Source organism: Squalius cephalus (assembly GCF_949319135.1).
Source record: "Squalius cephalus genome assembly, chromosome: 8".
NCBI classification, from domain to species: Eukaryota; Metazoa; Chordata; class Actinopteri; order Cypriniformes; family Leuciscidae; genus Squalius; species Squalius cephalus.
Window position 1 is genome coordinate 30787783 of NC_137129.1, and position 18999 is coordinate 30806781.

An 18999-nucleotide genomic window follows, 5' to 3' on the forward strand; every position below is an offset into this window, starting at 1 on the left:
TCGATTACGATTCAGAGGGTAACGATTATCGATTATTAACGATTTTTTTTTTTTACTTACTTGGTACTTTTAAAGCAAAGTATTTATGATGACCCATAACGAACTTACTTGCATCTTCCTATATTAATTTTATTAATAAAACAAATGGAAGTGATTTGAACATTGCAAAGAACCAACAGGAAAATAAATGTGTGCCTGTACTAGCAGCGTACTTGTAGTAAATTAATACAAACTTCAGCATATTCTGAATCTCTAGCATTTAATAATAGACTTCTAACCAACATCCTCTTGTTATTTCCAATGAGCAATATAATCCTTCAGACAAAAAAAACATTTTGCTGTAGCAAAATCACAAACAGTTTTCGTTCAAAAATATAGAATTATGTACCAGCAGCTCTCATATAATGCTTGTGGACTTACGCATATTCTGAATAATTAGTAACATACAAAGCCGCTCTTATACACAACTAAATAATAAAGAGTTATGACTTGAAATGTTTGCTGTATACCACAATCAAAAACAGCAAAATACAAAAAAAGTGAATGAACATCTGCAGAGAGCGCAGTTAAAATTTAACTTTTTGTGACTGGCATTGCACATATTGCAGGGCAGTATAAAGTACGTATAACAGATCGGTTTACAGTATATTGATGAGAAAACTAAATACTGAAGGCAGCTCTCATACAAAAAATACTAAATAGGTAACAATGAAATTGCCAATTTTCCATACGTTAGCTTTTAACGAAGAGGGTGCCGTTCGAATTTGGCGCTCAGCCATCATGCGTCTGTTATGTGCGCGAGTCTATTATGTGCGCGCCACAGACTGCACGCGCACTGCACGTCCGCTAGAGTTCCGCCTTTTGCGTTCCGTCAATATTACGTTATAAAAAATAAATAAAAAATAAATAAAAAAAAAACATTTTTAGAGAATCGATTTTTTGACATTTGTGAATCGATTCAGAATCGGCCACGTCCGCATCGCGATGCATCTAAGAATCGATTTTTTCTCCCACCCCTAATATTCACATGAAATGTTAACGCAGCGGAACGGGACACTGCAGTTGACAAAAGTTATTAATTTGCATGTGCTTTAATGCCTTGTCGGTTAAACATTTAATTCGCGTCCTGATGCGCTGTTCTAACGTGTGCGTTTCTCAGCGCGTACATGTGAAGCTCACATGCACTAAAAGCCTGTCTACCAGCGCCTGGATACTGGACTAAGTTATCTTTCGAGTCTTATTGTGCTAATACTGTTAAATACACACAAGGTTTACATAAACAAAGTCGGTTATGTCTAAAGTGAAAGCAAACTTGAGAAAATTGAGAGAAAATCTGCTTGTCAAATGCGTGTACATTAGACGTGTCGCGCTCAGCTCTTAAAGAGACAGTAGCAATTGTAAACACGCTGCCGCTTGTCCTTAAAGGGATAGTTCACCCAAAAATAAAAATTCTCATTATTTACGCACTCTAATGTTGTTCCAAAACTGTATTAATTTCCTTCTAATATTTTCTAATATTAATAATTTGAAGAATGTGGGTAACCAAACAGTAGCTGGTCCCCATTGACTTCCAAAGGAGAAAAATATACTATGGAATAGTGTTGTCACGGTACCAACATTTCAGTATTCGGTACCAATACCAGTGAAAATCCACGGTTCTCGGTACCAATTTCGGTACCAAAGCTTAATTTAGATTAAATTTACATAATTATATTAAAGTGTATATCACAGTTACAAAGATGGAAATTGTAGTACTAAAAACACTTTACAATAAGATTCCATTTATTAGATAACATTAGATAAAATGACCTAACAATAAACAATAGTTATACTGTTGCAATTATTCTCCTTTAGGGGTTAATTTAAAAATACATTTTTAAAATCAAAAGTTAACATTATTTCTGTTAACATTATTTAATGCACAATGAATGAAGTGAACAAACATGACCAATCAAGTGTTGTAAAAATATATTGTTCACTCAATGTGTTATGTTAGATAACGCATTAAGTGATGTTAATGAATGGTATCTTATTGTAGCGTTACCAAACTATACAGGAGATAAAACGTGTTATTTGACTTGACTGTACTTTTATTTAATCCAAAACTGCATTCATATTTAATTTTAAAAGGGCTTTTTAATCCTGCTAGGAGTTATCCACCCAAGAATAAGCCTAGAACTGCTTTTCTGATGGACTGATATTAATGATGGCTTTTTATTTCTCATCTCCATAAATATATCTAGTAGTAAAGCTAATGCAAGGGCTAGAAATCAATTAATTCTTTGCTAATACTTCCTCGTCATCATGGAGAGTGCAGTTCGCACCGCTTTCTCCTTTCCACAAGCGCTTGTTCTCCCGTGGCGTCTGTCGTTGCTATGCATCCATGAACGATGGAAAAACGAGCGCGCCGCTTATTATGAGCGCGCTTGCCGCGCGCCATTTGAAATAACGTATCTGCACGCGCAAAAACATCAGCACCACATCAGCAGCACCGCCGGTCGCCATGTCTCAGCGCTTTTATGAAGAGGACGCAACTGCACGCGCTTCGGACATGCACGCGCATCAAGTACCGGGTTTGAGACAACCTGGTACCGTGACGTTTAAAAAAAAATGTAGTACCGACTTGGTACCGAAGTACCGGGTCTTTTGACAACACTACTATGGAAGTCACTGGGGACATCAACTGTTTGGTTACCCACATTCGTCCAAATAACTTTTATTTTCAACAGAAGAAAAAAAAATTATTCAAGTTTAAAACAACTTGAGAGAGTAAATTATGACAATTTGAATTTTTAGAACTATCCCTTTAATGTTAATGAAACAACAAAATGCAAAGAGAAAATTACTCACTGCTCTTGACTGATAACTTTAATAGTAGCTTTGATAAGTATCAATTTATAATTTATACAGTGAAGTCTATGTTTTGTTTTATTTTCATATTTGTTAATTTAATTACTTTCTTCAATGCTACTGTTAAATACACCTACTGTAGCTGAAAACAAAACACTTTATTTCATTTGTATATTAAGTTGTGTATGTGTAATGTTTATCTTTGATCTGAATATTTAATAACAAAGAAAATAATGACTACATTTTTATCTTCGCCCCTTTCTGCCATTCTTTTTTTATTTTATATTTTGTTACCTAAGGCTTTGTTTTTAAAATATGGACATTAGTTTGGCTGTAATGCTCAGTCACAAAATAGTAAAACCAACATAAAAAAGAATCGTGATAAAATCGTGAATTGTGATTTTCCTGAAAAAAATCGTGATATGATATTTTTGCCATATCGCCCACCCCTAGCCTATCGCTTCATTTGTTTTGTTAACGTCATGAAATGAGATGCTTTGCGTGAACGTTTCACTGAGTGAAAGCGGCAAAATATGAACTTATGAAATAGTTCATAAGTCGGAAGTGACATTCAGTTACCAAATAAGCTCCAGTTCCCAGAACATTCACAAGATGAAAATGCTGAAACTGTAAGAAGAGGAGAGACATGCACACAACAGGGTGACTAAAAGTAAGTGCATTGTTATGTGGCTCTTAAAAAAAATATTTGGCGCCTGTTTTTTTTCCCCTATAGGAGCCATTGGCTCCTTAATTGATTTTTTTGTTTGGAGCCCTGCATTGATGTACGGCTCTGTAAACGCTGCTCCATCTGAAAGCACTGAGTTTGAGTCACTTATAACGTGCATTTGAAAAAACAACACACAAACATCTTTCCAAAACATGAGAAGCATTTATGAACCTTGTCCAACAACAGACATTTAATAACATGCATTTACTCCAAACTCACTTCATAAGGACAGTTGAGCTCCTCCTTCTGTGAGATGATGTGCCTTCTTACACAGAATAAGGCAGTCGTGTATTTATAAGTCATGTTTAATCAAAGCATTTCAATCTTCTGTTTATTCAGCTACAGCGATAGGGTTAATTAAAAAAAAAAAAAAAAAAAAAAAAAAAAAAAAAGCTACAGCCATAGGGATTTCCTGAATGATGCGCATTATTGTACTTCTGCAGCGGGCATATTTATCGTGTTTGCATGAGAGCGCCCTCTGGCGTTCAAATAGGGCAGTATTTACTACCAATCAGCCGCACTCCACTGACAAGCTGCGCACAAAATAATGGCAAACCACATGCAGTTTTGTTGCGATTAATCGTTCACCCCTAGTAGGCTATACGACAAATCTTTGTTGGGAAAGATAAAAAAGTTTAAATATGCAACCTTCTTATATTATTTAGGTTACCAATACTTAGGCTATTTCAATGTTTTACAGGCATAGTGTGGTGTTTCACTACTAAAATAAACACGTGCGTCTGTTACTAAATGGAGGTTTAAGTTTAAATAAAATAAAATAAAATGTATTTCCTTATATAGAATAAAACAAATTCTAATTGGCTAAATAGAACAAGGTAACGTTAGGCAGGCTAGCGCAATCAGCGCAGCTCACATTTCAATAAACGTGACGTCCTAGTAAAATCTCACGTTTGAGTTAACAAGCTCCTATATTTCGCAGTAGATTCATTTAGATTGATAATGGGTAAAAGGCCAATACATTTTGTTTCTGTTATTCTATTTTCCACAATGTCAAAGACGCAGCTTACCAAAATACAAGCTTAATTATTTAAAGGACAAGTTCGGTATTTTACACTTAAAGCCCTGATTTCAGATCGTTTCTGATGAAATAGAACGGTTAAGATTGAAATTTGGACACATGCTGCTGGCCTGAGAATTTTCGCTTTCTGTGGTAGCACCCCACCTCCACAAAAATCGCTGCAAAAGATGCTTTCCGACAGGTTTTATCGTAGTTTTTGTCCAACTCCACTGACTTGTATTGGATGTGCTGTGAGGTACGGTATTACTCCGCCGCCGGAAACGGAAATGGGGTTGTTTGTATTCTGTGTTTGTAAACCTGTTGGAAAGCATCTTTTGCAGCGATTTTTGTGTGAGCATATCAGTGAACACCCCTGACCACTCGGTGAGCTTCACGTCTTTGTAAACGAAAGTTTAATGCGTTTTAGGAAGGGTTGTTACAGTGCACCTATGCAGCCATTGTGGAGGTGGGGGGGTGCTACCCATAGACTGTAAAAACAATAGGGACGTAGTGTCCGTGACGTCACCCGTAGGTTTCTGAAGAGCATTTTTGAAGCCTAAAGTGGGCGGAGCCGGCCGTCACCATCTTGGCCTTGCGTCACTCCCGGATAACAGAAAATGGGCAAAGAGGCGGGGCGTGAGTGGAGCTGAGGAGCCGAGCCTGGCTGACGTGATCGAGTTAGCTCAGGCTGGGGAGGTAATGCTATAACGTTATGCTACTGACAGTACCAAGTCTGCGACTGCACAGGGCCTCGCGCTAAAGTGACCATTGATGATGTAAAGCTAATTAAAAGTAGGGATGCACCGATCCGATACTCAGTATCGGAATCGGCTCCGATACTGCCATTTTTGGCGGATCGGGTATCGGTCAGACAAGGCCGATCCAAATCCGATATTGTGCGTATACTATTCAGTGTTATTGTTAAGCCCCACAAACATTATAAAGCACCATAAGTTTTCGTGCACAATATTTTAAGTGTTCTGAAGCCATTATATAGTATAATGTGAGATATAAATTAATATTTAAGTGTTAAATTCAAGATCACGTAAACGTTTCCCTCAGCTACGGCTGTCAATCATTCTTCATTCAGCACTCAAACAGCGCGTCGCGTCCGGTTATGACAGAACACACGATGAAACTCTCTCCAAGATGATTCAATGTTACTATTATTATACTTGATCTGTAGATAAAGGTCTATGGTTTCACATAAAACAACTTTATCTTGCTGGACTTTATTGCTGTACCTTAATCATGTTACTTTCTACCGGGTGTCTGTTAGATCACAACACTGGAGTAAAGTCAGGTACTATTTGTTCTTCACGCGCACAGTAACTGAAATTTAAAAGAAAATGCTGAATAGACTATTGCATAGATAGATACTGTATAATACACCATGCATCATATGTATTTTCTTTGTGCTTTAAACTTTTCAATGCAGACTCGACGCGCTGCGCGCTGTGACTCATGTTGCTTCAAGCGCATCATTCTGCGCTCGGGATGCGCATAAGCGCTTTGTGCCGCGATGTATTGGAGCCTTTCATATCATAATACAGTGACGAAATGAAAGATTATTAATAGCCGTTCTTGTCCTGTCCTATCTATTATGTTGCTACCTTATTAAACAGCTGTGCTATACATTTAAAAAATGTCTCAATTTTATAGTAGGATATAAAATAATTGCTATTTTTATCTTGTTTTTCATTAATGTATTTTACAACAATACAAAGAGCAATGTGTAAAGTTTTACCAGATTTCGTGTTACACTTATTGTCTCTAATTTGTTGTCCACTAAACATTTTTCACAAAATGTTCAGATTTTATACAATTAATTGTGCACTCGTAATTTTTCTAGACTAAATTTTATTGCTGAATTATCCACTAATCTAGTTTATAATAGCATTTATGTCAGATTATGATCATATATTTTTTGTTGGTGTTTTTCTTTTTTTTCAGTTCTTATCAGTTTAACACAGAGTAATAGAAATTCTACTTGATTAAAAAAAAAACTGCGCTGGTATCGGTACGGATCGGTATCGGCCGATACTCAGAATTTTTGGTATCGGATCGGTTCTGAAAAAATGGTATCGTTGCATCCCTAATTAAAAGTTCCTATTTTTGCCCTTCGAAATATTATAATAGTTAAAAGACATGGCTACAAGTGAAACTGTGTATCATGATTCTGTACTATTCTGCTAGTTGAAAAATGTATTATGCAGTAACTTAAAGGTGCCCTAGAATTTGAAATTGAATTTATCTTGGCATAGTTAAACAACAAGAGTTCAGTACATGGACATGACATACAATGACAAACACCATTGTTTTCTCCTTATTTAAATCTCGTTTTTGAAAAACACCCCTGAAAAATAGGCGAATCTCCACATAACACCGACTGTGACGCAACAGTCGGGATCATTAATATGTACGCCTCCAAAAATTTGCATATAATTTTTCTTCGAGAGACATCATGGCCTGCAAACGAGCGAAGCATGGCAGTTGCTCAGTGTTTGGATGTAGTACAAATAAACACAAAGGTATTTTTTTAGTTCCTTCATCCGAGTCTCTGAAGAACCAGTGGGTCATGTGAATGTCTGATGTGTAATTGAGAGAAAGATTATCTGTCTGAACTTGAACAAAGTCGTTCAATACTGTTTATGCATCAGTAAAATCAAGCCAGTGACTAAACGATCAACTTCACGTCGTTTCTCTTAGTAGGATGAAAATAATCTTACTTAAACTGTGATTAATAAACAGATAAGTTAGCGATCAAAGAACAATCGTGAGTGCAGAAACTGCGTTGCAATAAGATCTTCATTCACGCGATCAACAGACTTACACTGAAGTCTCACAGCAGCCAATCACAGCAGTGGGCGTTTACACTGAAGTCTCAAGGCAGACACGCCCCTTCAAACAGAGCGTTCAAATCAGAGGCTAAAATCAGGCTAGGAAAAATGCCTTTTATTTCTAAATTATAACAAATTTTGATCTAAAAAACATACTAACATTATAAGGGCACCCCAGGAAACATTCTAAAATAATAAAATAATCCATGCAATGGCACCTTTAACATTACTCAGAGTGTGTGTGTGTGACAGTGATTTATGTGCATACTAGCGATGCACCGATTGATCGGATGGTGACCGGAATTGGCCGATTTTCACGTGATCGGCCATGACCGGCGACCAGCCGGTCAGTCTGACATATGCCGGTCAAATGCACTCGGGCGCCGCATGATTAACATCGCGCAATATCAGCATCACACGTGCACACGGAACGCACATTTAGGAACCTCGTGAATTACGGCCGTTTCACACCGCAAATGTCAGCGGCGCATGAGCAGTGCGTTTGTTTCCCCGGCGTGCATGTTAATCACTGAGTGCATTCACACCGGCAGCAAGAGCAGCGCGTGAGCGTCAAACAGGAGCATCGCGTGAGCAGCAGTGAAGCGGGGGTTTTCGGCGCAGGTCTATTTTTGCTGCTCTGCTCAAGCTCAATTAAAGTGAAAGCACACTTTTGATGGACAAACTAAAAATGAATTCACACAAAAAGTCCTCAATGCACAGAATAAGTATGTCTAGTGTGTTTTAACAAGAACTCCAGTATGTCAGAAAAGAAAACGAAGACTCAAAAATATTTTTAGAAGATTTACCCATTTAAACTAGTTTTCATTATTCAGTTTTGGTTGCAAGTATGGTTATGATGATAAAAAATAAATAAAGTAAACTAGCCAGAAAATATAGAAATATCTTTATACTGCAAGGCTATCTATCTATCTATCTATCTATCTATCTATCTATATATTTTATTGCCATTACCTGTTTTCATACAGAAGTTTAGTTTGCTAAATGTATCAAATTTTTTTAGTTGGATATTGGATATGAAAAGAAGGAAATGGTTCTTCCATAACACTGCACTTTAGATGCGTGTCAATTTCCCACACCAGGAGTAATTTATATAGCTCTATTTTATAGCGATTATCTGTTCAAAAAATTATCTATGTTCTATGTAAAATGTTCTATTAAAGAAAATATAGAAAATAAATATTTGTGTGTGCTGTAAAGTGGTTAGAAAAAATGAAATCGGAATCGGCTAAAATCGGTATCGGCAGGTCAAACTCGATGAAAAATCGGAATTGGCCTAGAAAATTGTAATCGGTGCATCTCTATTGTAGGGCTGCAACAAACGATTATTTTGATAATCGATTAATCTAACGATTATTAGAACGATTAATCGACTATTCATCGATTATTTCGCCGTCTAATCAGTAAGTTTGGATCGATTATTCAGCTTTTTCAATTAGTTAAAACACTGAGTTATACATATTCTAACTATAATATAAAAAAGAAAATCACTTCAGCTTTTGAAATGGTTGTTTTAATGAACTTTGAGCCAACTAAACCGGTCATTCTCTTTAAAGGAGAACTCCGGTCAATTTTAACATTGAGCTCATTTTTTTGTACATTTGGAGTGCTGTCAATACAGAGAACTACGACAAAAAACGGTGTTGCCTACACCGAGTTATTCTATTTTTAAAATTTGCACCCTGTTGACTTCAATAGGGCAAGTAGTAAGCCTGCTTTTTAGCCTTTTAACATCCTTTAAGTGTCATTACAAGTGCACAGAAAATGTGAGTGATTCCTTCCGAGTGAACACGGGTGGATCTGACTGCAGTAGATGTTAGAGATATTAATAAAAACGAAGTTAATTCAGCCAGCGCTCATACCTTTGTTTACATCCTGTTTTCGGTGGAACGCCATAGTAATCGATTGTCGAGTTCACGCGCGTGATCATTGGTAACTAAACCTATGCGCGTGAACTCGACAATCGATTACTATGGCCTTCCACCGAAAACAGAATGTAAACAAAGGTATGAGCGCTGGCTGAATTAACTTCGTTTTTATTAATATCTCTAACATCTACTGCAGTCAGATCCACCCGTGTTCACTCGGAAGGAATCACTCACATTTTCTGTGCACTTGTAATGACACTTAAAGGATGTTAAGAGGCTAAAAAGCAGGCTTACTACTTGCCCTATTGAAGTCAACAGGGTGCAAATTTAAAAAATAGAATAACTCGGTGTAGGCAACACCGATTTTTGTCGTTGTTCTCTGTATTGACAGCACTCCAAATGTACAAAAAAATGAGCTCAATGTTAAAATTGACCGGAGTTCTCCTTTAAGTTTTCAGATTTCTGTCCAACTCAAATCACACACAAATGCTCTCTAAGCATTGGTCAAATATTCTGTTCTCTTTCAATAGAAAAAAAATAAGCAAAAAAAATTATCAGCCGCATTACAGACAAACTTAAACTGCAAACAATTATTATAAGAAATATAGCTGCAAGCAGCAATTACCGGGGCCAAGCAGAATAAGACGACAAGACATGCCAACATTGCTGAAAGTGTCAGATCAACTGCAACAATTAGCAATTAAAGACATTTAAAGAAGATTTTAGGCGAAATGCCTGAAAAATCATATAAACAGTAATTAAAAATATGATTTAATGGATTATCACTTTCGACCAATAGGTGGCGCAGTTACAAAACTGATGTGATGTGGTCAGAGTGAAGTGACAATGACACATACAAAGTTTGGTGTCAATATGTCAAGGCATTGCAGAGATAAAGCCTGAATAATGCTTTTGGCATCATGCCTCAACTTTGCTGCTTCGCTATACGAAAACGGTTTCGTCAATCGACACGAAATCCATAACTTTCAGTCGGCACAGTCTGGAGATGATACGATTCGATTTTGGTGAAAATCGGACAATCGGTGTAGGAGGAGTTCGAAAAAGTAGGTTTTGAATGAAAATAGCATTTTATTTCACAAAACTCTATTGAAGTCAATGGGAATTTCATGTTTTGTTCTATTATAGCGCCACCAAGAGGCTCAGTCCCACAATTTTTTTTACGTGTCCTCAGAGTGAGCCCATACATATGTGTGTCAGTTTTGGTGAAAATATCTCAATTCGCTTCAGAGTTATAGGCATTTATATGAAAAAACACGTAAAAAATGACTGACACATGACTTTGTTTGGAATTTACTACCCCTAAACATCAATATTTTCGCATTTGGGCATTGGCGTATAGCTATCGACCTATGTTTCCAAACTTCTGACGGTGGTTTCGTCTCGATCGGACTAGCGGTTTCGAAGATATAGCCAAATGTTTTTTAAGCGCTAAATCACAACGCTACACAAACCGTAAGGCGAAACCTAGCATGTTTGGTATCATAGGACTCGGCAATGATTCAGGAGTCTAAAAAGATGAGTTTCGTGAAAATAAGTTGACCACACCCAAAGTTATAAGCATTTGAAAAAAAAAATTCACCACTAGGTGGCGCTGTTTCGAAACTTCTCACGCTCCTTCAGGACATCGGGCTGATGACCCATACCAAGTTCCGTAACAATCCGTTCATGTGTTCTTAAAATACAGCATTTTAGCACAAAATTCAAAATGGCCGACAGCCAAAATGGCCGATATGGTAATATTGGATATCAGTGGACTCGGCATATTACCCTGAATCTAACGAGACCAATTTTATGATTTTTGGACAAACTGTTCAGAAGTTATAAGCAAAAATAGCCATTTTTCATATCTCCGGACCAGTAGGTGGCGCTGCGCCGAAACACAGCATGTAGCCTCAGGTCATGCTTGTGATGACATGTACCAACTTTGGTCTGAATCTGATAAAGCGTTGCGGAGATACGGCTTTACATCTGTTTTCGCAAGCGCTACGTAAAATTTATTCGTGGGTTTATCGAAAACTGTTAAGCGAATCAACTTGAATTCCATAACTTTTTGTCAGCATGGTCTGTAGATGATCTGGTTTAATTTTCGTGCAAATCGGACAAACCGTCTAGGACGAGTTCGAAAAAGTAGCTTTTTAGATAAATTCAAAATGGCGGCCATATTGTTATGACGGAAATGACGTCATAGGGTGCAATCGAATTGGCATGAGCTCAGGAATCAGAGAGAAAAAGAATTTTGTTGATTGGCCTTACGGTTCAAAAGTTATTAGCAAAATAAAAGTGAAACTTTGGACAGGTGGTGGCGCTAGAGGTAATGACTTAGACACACCAAAATTGGTGTATTTAATGTTGGGACTGTCCTCTATCAGAATGTCAAACCAAAACAACTTTCCCGCATTCGGTTCTATGGGCTGCCATAGACTCCCAGTTGGAAGAAGGAAGAATAATAATAATAAGAACGGGAACAGATACAATAGGTGCCTCCGCACCTTCGGTGCTTGGCCCCTAAATATAGCTGCAAGCAGCCATTACCGGGGCCAAGCAGAATAAGACGACAAGACAGGCCGACATGTCTGAAAGTGTCAGACCAACTGCAACAATGAGCAATTAAAGACATTTAAAGAGGATTTTAGGCAAAATGCCTGAAAAATCATAGAAACAATAATTAAAAATATGATTTAATGGATTATCACTTTCGACCAATAGGTGGCGCAGTTACAAAACTCATGTGATGTGGTCAGAGTGAAGTTACAATGACACATACAATGTTTGGTGTCAATATGTCAAGGCATTGCAGAGATAAAGCCTGATTAGTGCTATTAGCATCATGCCTCAACTTTGCTGCTGCGCTATACAAAAACGGTTTCGTCTGTCGACACGAAATCCATAACTTTTAGTCGGCACGGTCTGGAGATGATACGATTCGATTTTGGTGAAAATCGGACAAACGGTCTAGGAGGAGTTCGAAAAAGTAGGTTTTGAATGAAAATCAAGATGGCGGACAGGAAGTTAGGCCAAATAAGGTAAACTTGGTATCTATGTTCTCAGCTTGACCCAAGGAATCTACTAAGATGAGTTGCATTACAATAGGCCAATTTATTCAAAAGTTATTAGCAATTTTGGAAATTTTGTTATAACTTTTGACCACTAGGTGGCGCTGTTTCTAAATATGTTGGGTACCTTCAGGGGATGGTGCAGATGGCACATTCTGAGTTTTGTAATATTACACCAATGCATTTGTTTAGTATAGCATTTTATTTCACAAAACTGTATTGAAGTCAATGGGAATTTCATGTTTTGTTCTATTATAGCGCCACCAAGAGGCTCAGTCCAACCATTTTTTTTATGTGTCCTCAGAGTGAGCCCATACATATGTGTGTCGATTTTGGTGAAAATATCTCAATTATCTTCGGAGTTATAGACATTTATATGAAAAAACACGTAAAAAATGACTGACACATGACTTTAATTGGAATTTACTACCTCTAGACATCCATATTTTCGCATTTGGGCTTTGACGTTTAGTTAACAAGCTATGATTCCAAACTTCTGACGGTGGTTTCGTCTCGATCGGACAAACGGTTTCGAAGATATCGCCTAATGTTTTTTAAGTGCTAAATCACAACGCTACACAAACCGTAAGGCGAAACCTAGCATGTTTGGTATTGTTGGACTCGGCAAGGATTCAGGAGTCTAAAGAGATGAGTCTCCTGAAAATAAGTCAACCACACCCAAAGTTATAAGCATTTGAAAAAAAAAATTCACCACTAGGTGGCGCTGTTTCGAAACTTCTCAGGCTCCTTCAGGGCATCGTGCTGATGACCCACACCAAGTTTCGTAACAATTCGTTAATGCGTTCATAAAATACAGCATTTTAGCACATAATTCAAAATGGCCGACAGTCAAAATAGCCGATATGGTAAAATTGGATATCAGTCGACTCGGCATGTCGCCCTGAATCTAACGAGACCAATTTTATGATTTTTGGACAAACTGTTCAGAAGTTATAAGCAAAAATAGCCATTTTTCATATCTCCGGACCAGTAGGTGGCGCTGCGCCGAAACGCAGCATGTAGCCTCAGGTCATGCTTGTGAGTACATGTACCAAGTTTGGTCTGAATACGATAAACCGTTGCGGAGATACAGCCTTACGACTGTTTTTGCTAGCGCTACGTAAAATGTATTCATGCGTTTATCGAAAACGGTTTGACGAATCAACAAGATTTTAATAACTTTTTGTCACCACTGCCTGAAGATGATCCGATTCAATTTTCGTGCAAATCGGACAAACCGTCTAGGACGAGTTCGAAAAAGTACCTTTTTAGGAAAATTCAAAATGGCGGCCATGTTTTTATGACGGAAAATGACGATATAGGGTGCAATCGAATCGGCATGAGCTCAGGAATCAGAGGAAAAAAGGATTTCGCTGATTGGCCTTACGGTTCAAAAGTTATTAGCAAAGTAAAAGTGAAACTTTGGACAGGTGGTGGCGCTAGAGGGAATGACTTAGACACACCAAAATTGGTGTACTTAATGTTGGGACTGTCCTCTATCAGAATGTCAAACCAAAACAACTTTCCCGCAATCGGTTCTATGGGCTGCCATAGACTCCAAGAGCGGAAGAAGAAGAAGAATAATAATAATAAGAACGCGAACGGATACAATAGGTGCCTCCGCACCTTCGGTGCTTGGCCCCTAATAATTTTTTTTTTTTTAAATTGATATGACAATTGAGCTGAGCTGACAGAGACATTCTCATTCACCTTTTAATTTACAGTTTAAAAAATCAACAGACATGATATTCTTCATAACATCTCCTTTTGTAAGTCTTCATGAATATGGAACAAAATACAGGCAAGGGATAATACTGTAATAACGTTACCTAATAGAGCTACAATAATAAAAACAGCCCTGACTCCTAAGCTCGATCAAGCTTTATTCTATGCAAAAATAAATTATCACATTACTGTAATTATATTATTATTGTTAATATTATTGCTATTATTAGTAGTATTGCATTCTCTAAAAAGAGATTTATTGCTAGTTATTTACGTTAGCTCCAGCTGGAGAATATTCACCTCTCACCGGCTCGTCTTGTGCCGGGGTGTTTCTTCTGTAAGTGCTTTAACATGCATGTTGTGCTCCCGTGAAAAGCAAGTTCCGCCTTGCATGTATTGCACACGACAGTATTCTTGGTTTGAAGTTTTGTGAAACTTTCACACACCTTGCTAGTTCGGATTCGTTTGCATTGAATTATTTGCGTCATAATTCGCGCTGTGTTTTCTTCTACAGCGATAGCATTTGTAACGGCTGCATTACACTCTAGCGCTACAGCGCCGTAGCGGTCAAATCGCGATATTGCAGGCTCTTACATTAGGTCACGTGGGATCAAACGACTACTCGACAACAAAGATATTTGTCGACAATTTTTTATTGTCGACGTTGTCGACAATGTCGACTAATCGTTTCAGCCCTACTCTAGTGCATACATGACAGTCACTCTTTTTTTTAGTCTATGGTCTGTCAGCGCGGCATCGCTTGTAAAGTTCGTAGAGAGCTTATTCAGTCCATTTTAAATTCTGATTTTGGCCGCCTCTCAAATGGGTTAAACCATAGATATATTGCCTATGAAGTTCAAGTAAATGTGCTAGAAAATCCACGCTCATTCAAGGATGTGCATTTATTGCATGGACGGAGAAAGCGCCGACACCTGCAGGATTTCATCTGACGGTACTAGGGATGTAAACGGTTAATCGATTATCGATTAATTGTCAACAAGAATTTACTCGATTAAATTAAATTAATTGTCGGCTAATTGAACATTGCGAACGTGACACGAGATTCTCGCGGGCGGCGAGAGACCCAACATAAACCTGAGGCGGCAAAAAAGAAACCAAACATGAGGCGGTCAAAACGGAGTGGAGTGTGGGAGCATTTCAAATTTGAGGTGAAGGAGGAAGAAGTGCCACCATTGCGCATATGCTTCAGTTATTGTGTGTGAGAGAGATCTCAGGACTGGTGGGAGCATACTGGCTTTAAATATTGGCTTTAACGAGGAGCAGTGGGTCCGAAATTTTGTTGTGTACAACAATATGTTGTGTGTCTGTCAACGTTTGTCCACATTCCTCTCCTACGACGACACAACGTTTCGTCGGGCCATCCGTCCCTTTGCAGATGCGCGTCGGGGTTTCTCTCATCATTAAACCGCGGAGACGTTGCCTAATGCCTCAGAAAATCCGACCTGTCTGTTTACATGAAAGTCGCATTGGCACATATCCGATTTATTTCCACATATGAATGAGGCCTGAAACCGATCTCGATATATCTGAATGCATGCGTTTTTTTCCTGTTTACACTGTCATAGAACACATCGGATCTGTGTCACATGCGAGCAAAAAAAAAAAAGAAAAAGAAAAACCGAATTTGGTCACATTTCACTGACAGTGTAAACGAGGGACGCCCTCTAATTTTACTGTCACCAGTTCTATATTTGAAGTTTACAGGTCTAGTAATCTTACTGTTACCTTTCTCAGACCAAGGGGGATTATAAGTGCTGCTGCTGCTGCTAATGTTTCAAGTTTTTCATTCAAGTAGTTTACCAGATAGATTATTATATGTAGGCTTAATATTGTAGGCTAAGCCTACCCATGTAGATTTTTATTTAAAATTAATTTTATGTTGCTTAATGTTTCACATGCAACAGGTGAGCCAGTGCACAATTATTTTTATGTAGGCCTATTTTAATTTTCTGTGCATAATTTATTTTGTTAAACTACATAAATGCCATTATCTGTACCGTATCCCAACTGTTACAATAAAACATAAATTGAGCAATATAACATGCATTTTTATTAAGTAGCCTATAAGCAATATTTTGCTTTTTATGTTAAAGACACTATTGATACCGTGAGAAATTTACATTCTCAGGAAAATAGCCGCTTATCAGTTAATCGTTAATCGATAGATAAGGTCAATCAATTAATGATTAATGAATTAATCGATAATTTGCATCCCTAGACGGTACATAAGCATATTATAATCTATCTGTTCCGTGAGAGCAGAACGAACGAGCCTAAAAAGCGAAAAAGCAACTAAATTGTCAGACATCCATTATTGCATGTTCACAGAGGAAAACAACTGAAATACAGCGCTGGTTGTTCTCTCGAACGATACTCGACGACAACAACGGAATCCTAAACCGTGGGCGAAGTAATGGGTGTATTAAATTGTATGAAATAATCCCGAAAAAAAAGCACAAAACACAGCAGATGTGGCAAGTTCAGCAGCTAAAATTTGCTGAGGTGAAGTGACGGCTAGTAACAGCAGACAAACGGCTAGCATTGACATCAGCGGCAATCCACCCGTCACTCAAGTGGCCACACCCTTAATTATGCAGAACTTTAAATATTAATCAACTAAACGGATGAGTTCTAAAAAAATTCACCCCCCTCACAGTTGTTATGAAGGGCAAAATTAGCTGTATAGACCAAAGCCACACAGAGAACCAGGCTGTAAACATGTTTTTTTTCTGCTGTAAAGTTGGTAATTTTAACATGGAGGAGATACAGATTTGACTCACTTGTGCAGCACGCCTCAAGCGGTCAGTCAATGAATTGCAGTTTAACTCACTTCCGTGTTGGTTTCAAGAGAGACGGGGAGGTTGCCGCTTGGTGCTACCACAGAAACCGAAAATTCTCGGGCCAGCAGCATGTGTGCAAATTTCAATCTTAACCATTCTATTTCATCAGAAACGATCTGAAAACAGGGCTTTAAGTGTAAAATACCAAACTTGTCCTTTAAGTTACATTTAATATACAGTGAAGACTTTTTACATTTTGATTATTCAATTTCTGTACCAGAATACTGTTAGATCTACCTGAAAAACAAAGCACTGGTTATTTCAATTGTATCTTTCTTCTATTGTATTTATCTATGCTTATATAATTAACTAGTAACTAGCTACTTGAACTTTTTTTATTGGATAATTTTTACTCTTACTCAAGTAACTAACTACAAAGATTATAACTTTTACTTTGAATAAATATTTCTATAAGTACTTGTACTTTTACTCGAGTACAGTTTTTGGATACTCTAGCCACCTCTGCTGTGTACTAGGCAGTAAGCAGAGAGTCAGTGTGGCGTTCCGAACATAGATTCGGTTATCATAAATGAATCAGCTCGTTCATGAATCGGACACCGCTCTTGGGTGGCGATTTCTTCAGCTCGAAACAACAAGGAACGTTTTTATATAATGTAGGCTAGTGGAGTAAAACGACATTATGCTTTGGAATGTAACGTTAGTGAAGAAAAAGTTTCCCAAAATAAAAGTACTCTGCTAAAATACAGATAAAAAATTGCTTAAGTTGAGTAACTAAGTCCACCACAGTGAAAAGGGGATCAGTTTGGGGAGTAACGTTAGATAGAAACTATCGAATTGTAGATATAATTTAGAACCGCAATGAACCAGTTTGAACATATTAGGCCACAAAAAGAACAGCGGTTTCAGTTTATCATCAACGCCATTACCTTCATGTCAATCCCGCCGACGAACAATGTGTTGGGCGTCATCTTGCCCTCAGGTAAAATGTAGCCGTTAGACAGCTTCAGGGAGGACGGAAAGCCCTGACGGTGCTTCTGGATATCCTGTGGATTTTACAACATTTTCAGCACTACATCAACACACATTATTAACCATAGAACGAACAGGTAAAAAGTACAACACGAGCTCTCAAGAACAACCAATAACAAAGTTTTTGAGATTCAAAATACCATTACCTGTGAATACAGCCCACATATAAGGCACAGGGGTAACTTAACGCCCTGATACATCTTAGATTTGAAGCAAGGCTTCACGTTTCGTTACCGATTACCTAAAAATAAACCTTAAAGTCAACCGAAATGCTAGATGAAGAAGTTTCAAAGTGCTCGACCACACGCGGCCGAAACCGCGTCGATCTCGTGCACGATGTTTTCATGTTTCTTCATAAAGCAATCGTGGCATTTAGGCTAAAATGAGTTAATTAGCCGAACATTTGTGCTCTCCTGGCAGATGTACATAATTTAATGGACGACGGTCTGAATTGATTTCCTTTGATGGCGAATTTACCGCGCGATCTATTTTACAGCAATACAACTCGACATTAACACCATAGAACTTTATAGATGGTGGCTGAAAGATGAAACGATCAATTACTATTACTACTTTTGTTACTTACCATATGTAAAATCATTAAAATGACAAAATAAGTTAATGAAGTGAGTGGCTCGTTGGGTCTGTGCTTCTGGCTGGAGTCGCATTAGAGCGCCACACCCATTCTCAGTCCTAATTGGAAAATGCAACATACCAAATAAGGCGAATTTTAAAGTCAATACGGAATAACAAACATTGATTTTAAAAAAATATCATTAATCGGTCAAATCTCAATCATTACATATTCTAATTATTTCTACAATAATGTGGCAGATTTGATAGAATCTAAAATGTTATCCATTTTGGTACGGTCTAAAAGTTTGGGAATGTACACGGACCTTAAAAACTTTAAAGGCTATCAAAACTTTGTTTAGCATTTCAATTTCAAAATAAATCTCCTTTTTAAATGAGAAAATGTAATAATATTGTCTGAATTTTACGGAAAATTTGTTGCAATGCTAGTTAAT

At 37.7% G+C, this 18999-nt stretch overlaps 1 protein-coding gene across 5 annotated transcripts in view; it reads right to left on the reverse strand.

Annotated features, from left to right (window-relative positions):
- The window catches only part of dazl (deleted in azoospermia-like), a 94182-nt gene extending 75518 nt beyond the window's left edge, over positions 1-18664 (reverse strand). For 2 of the 5 annotated variants that reach the window (XM_079878542.1, XM_079878541.1), the window contains exons 1-2: positions 18118-18360; positions 17869-17985 (exon numbers count right to left, since the gene is read on the reverse strand). In XM_079878542.1, coding sequence (XP_079734668.1) covers positions 17869-17985; positions 18118-18171 — 171 coding nt within the window. In that variant the 5' untranslated portion in view covers positions 18172-18360. Of the gene's footprint in view, positions 1-17868; positions 17986-18117; positions 18361-18557 lie in introns of those variants that run through there. The other 3 variants (XM_079878540.1, XM_079878539.1, XM_079878543.1) reach the window with 2 other exon arrangements.
- Positions 18665-18999: the final 335 nt, after the last annotated feature.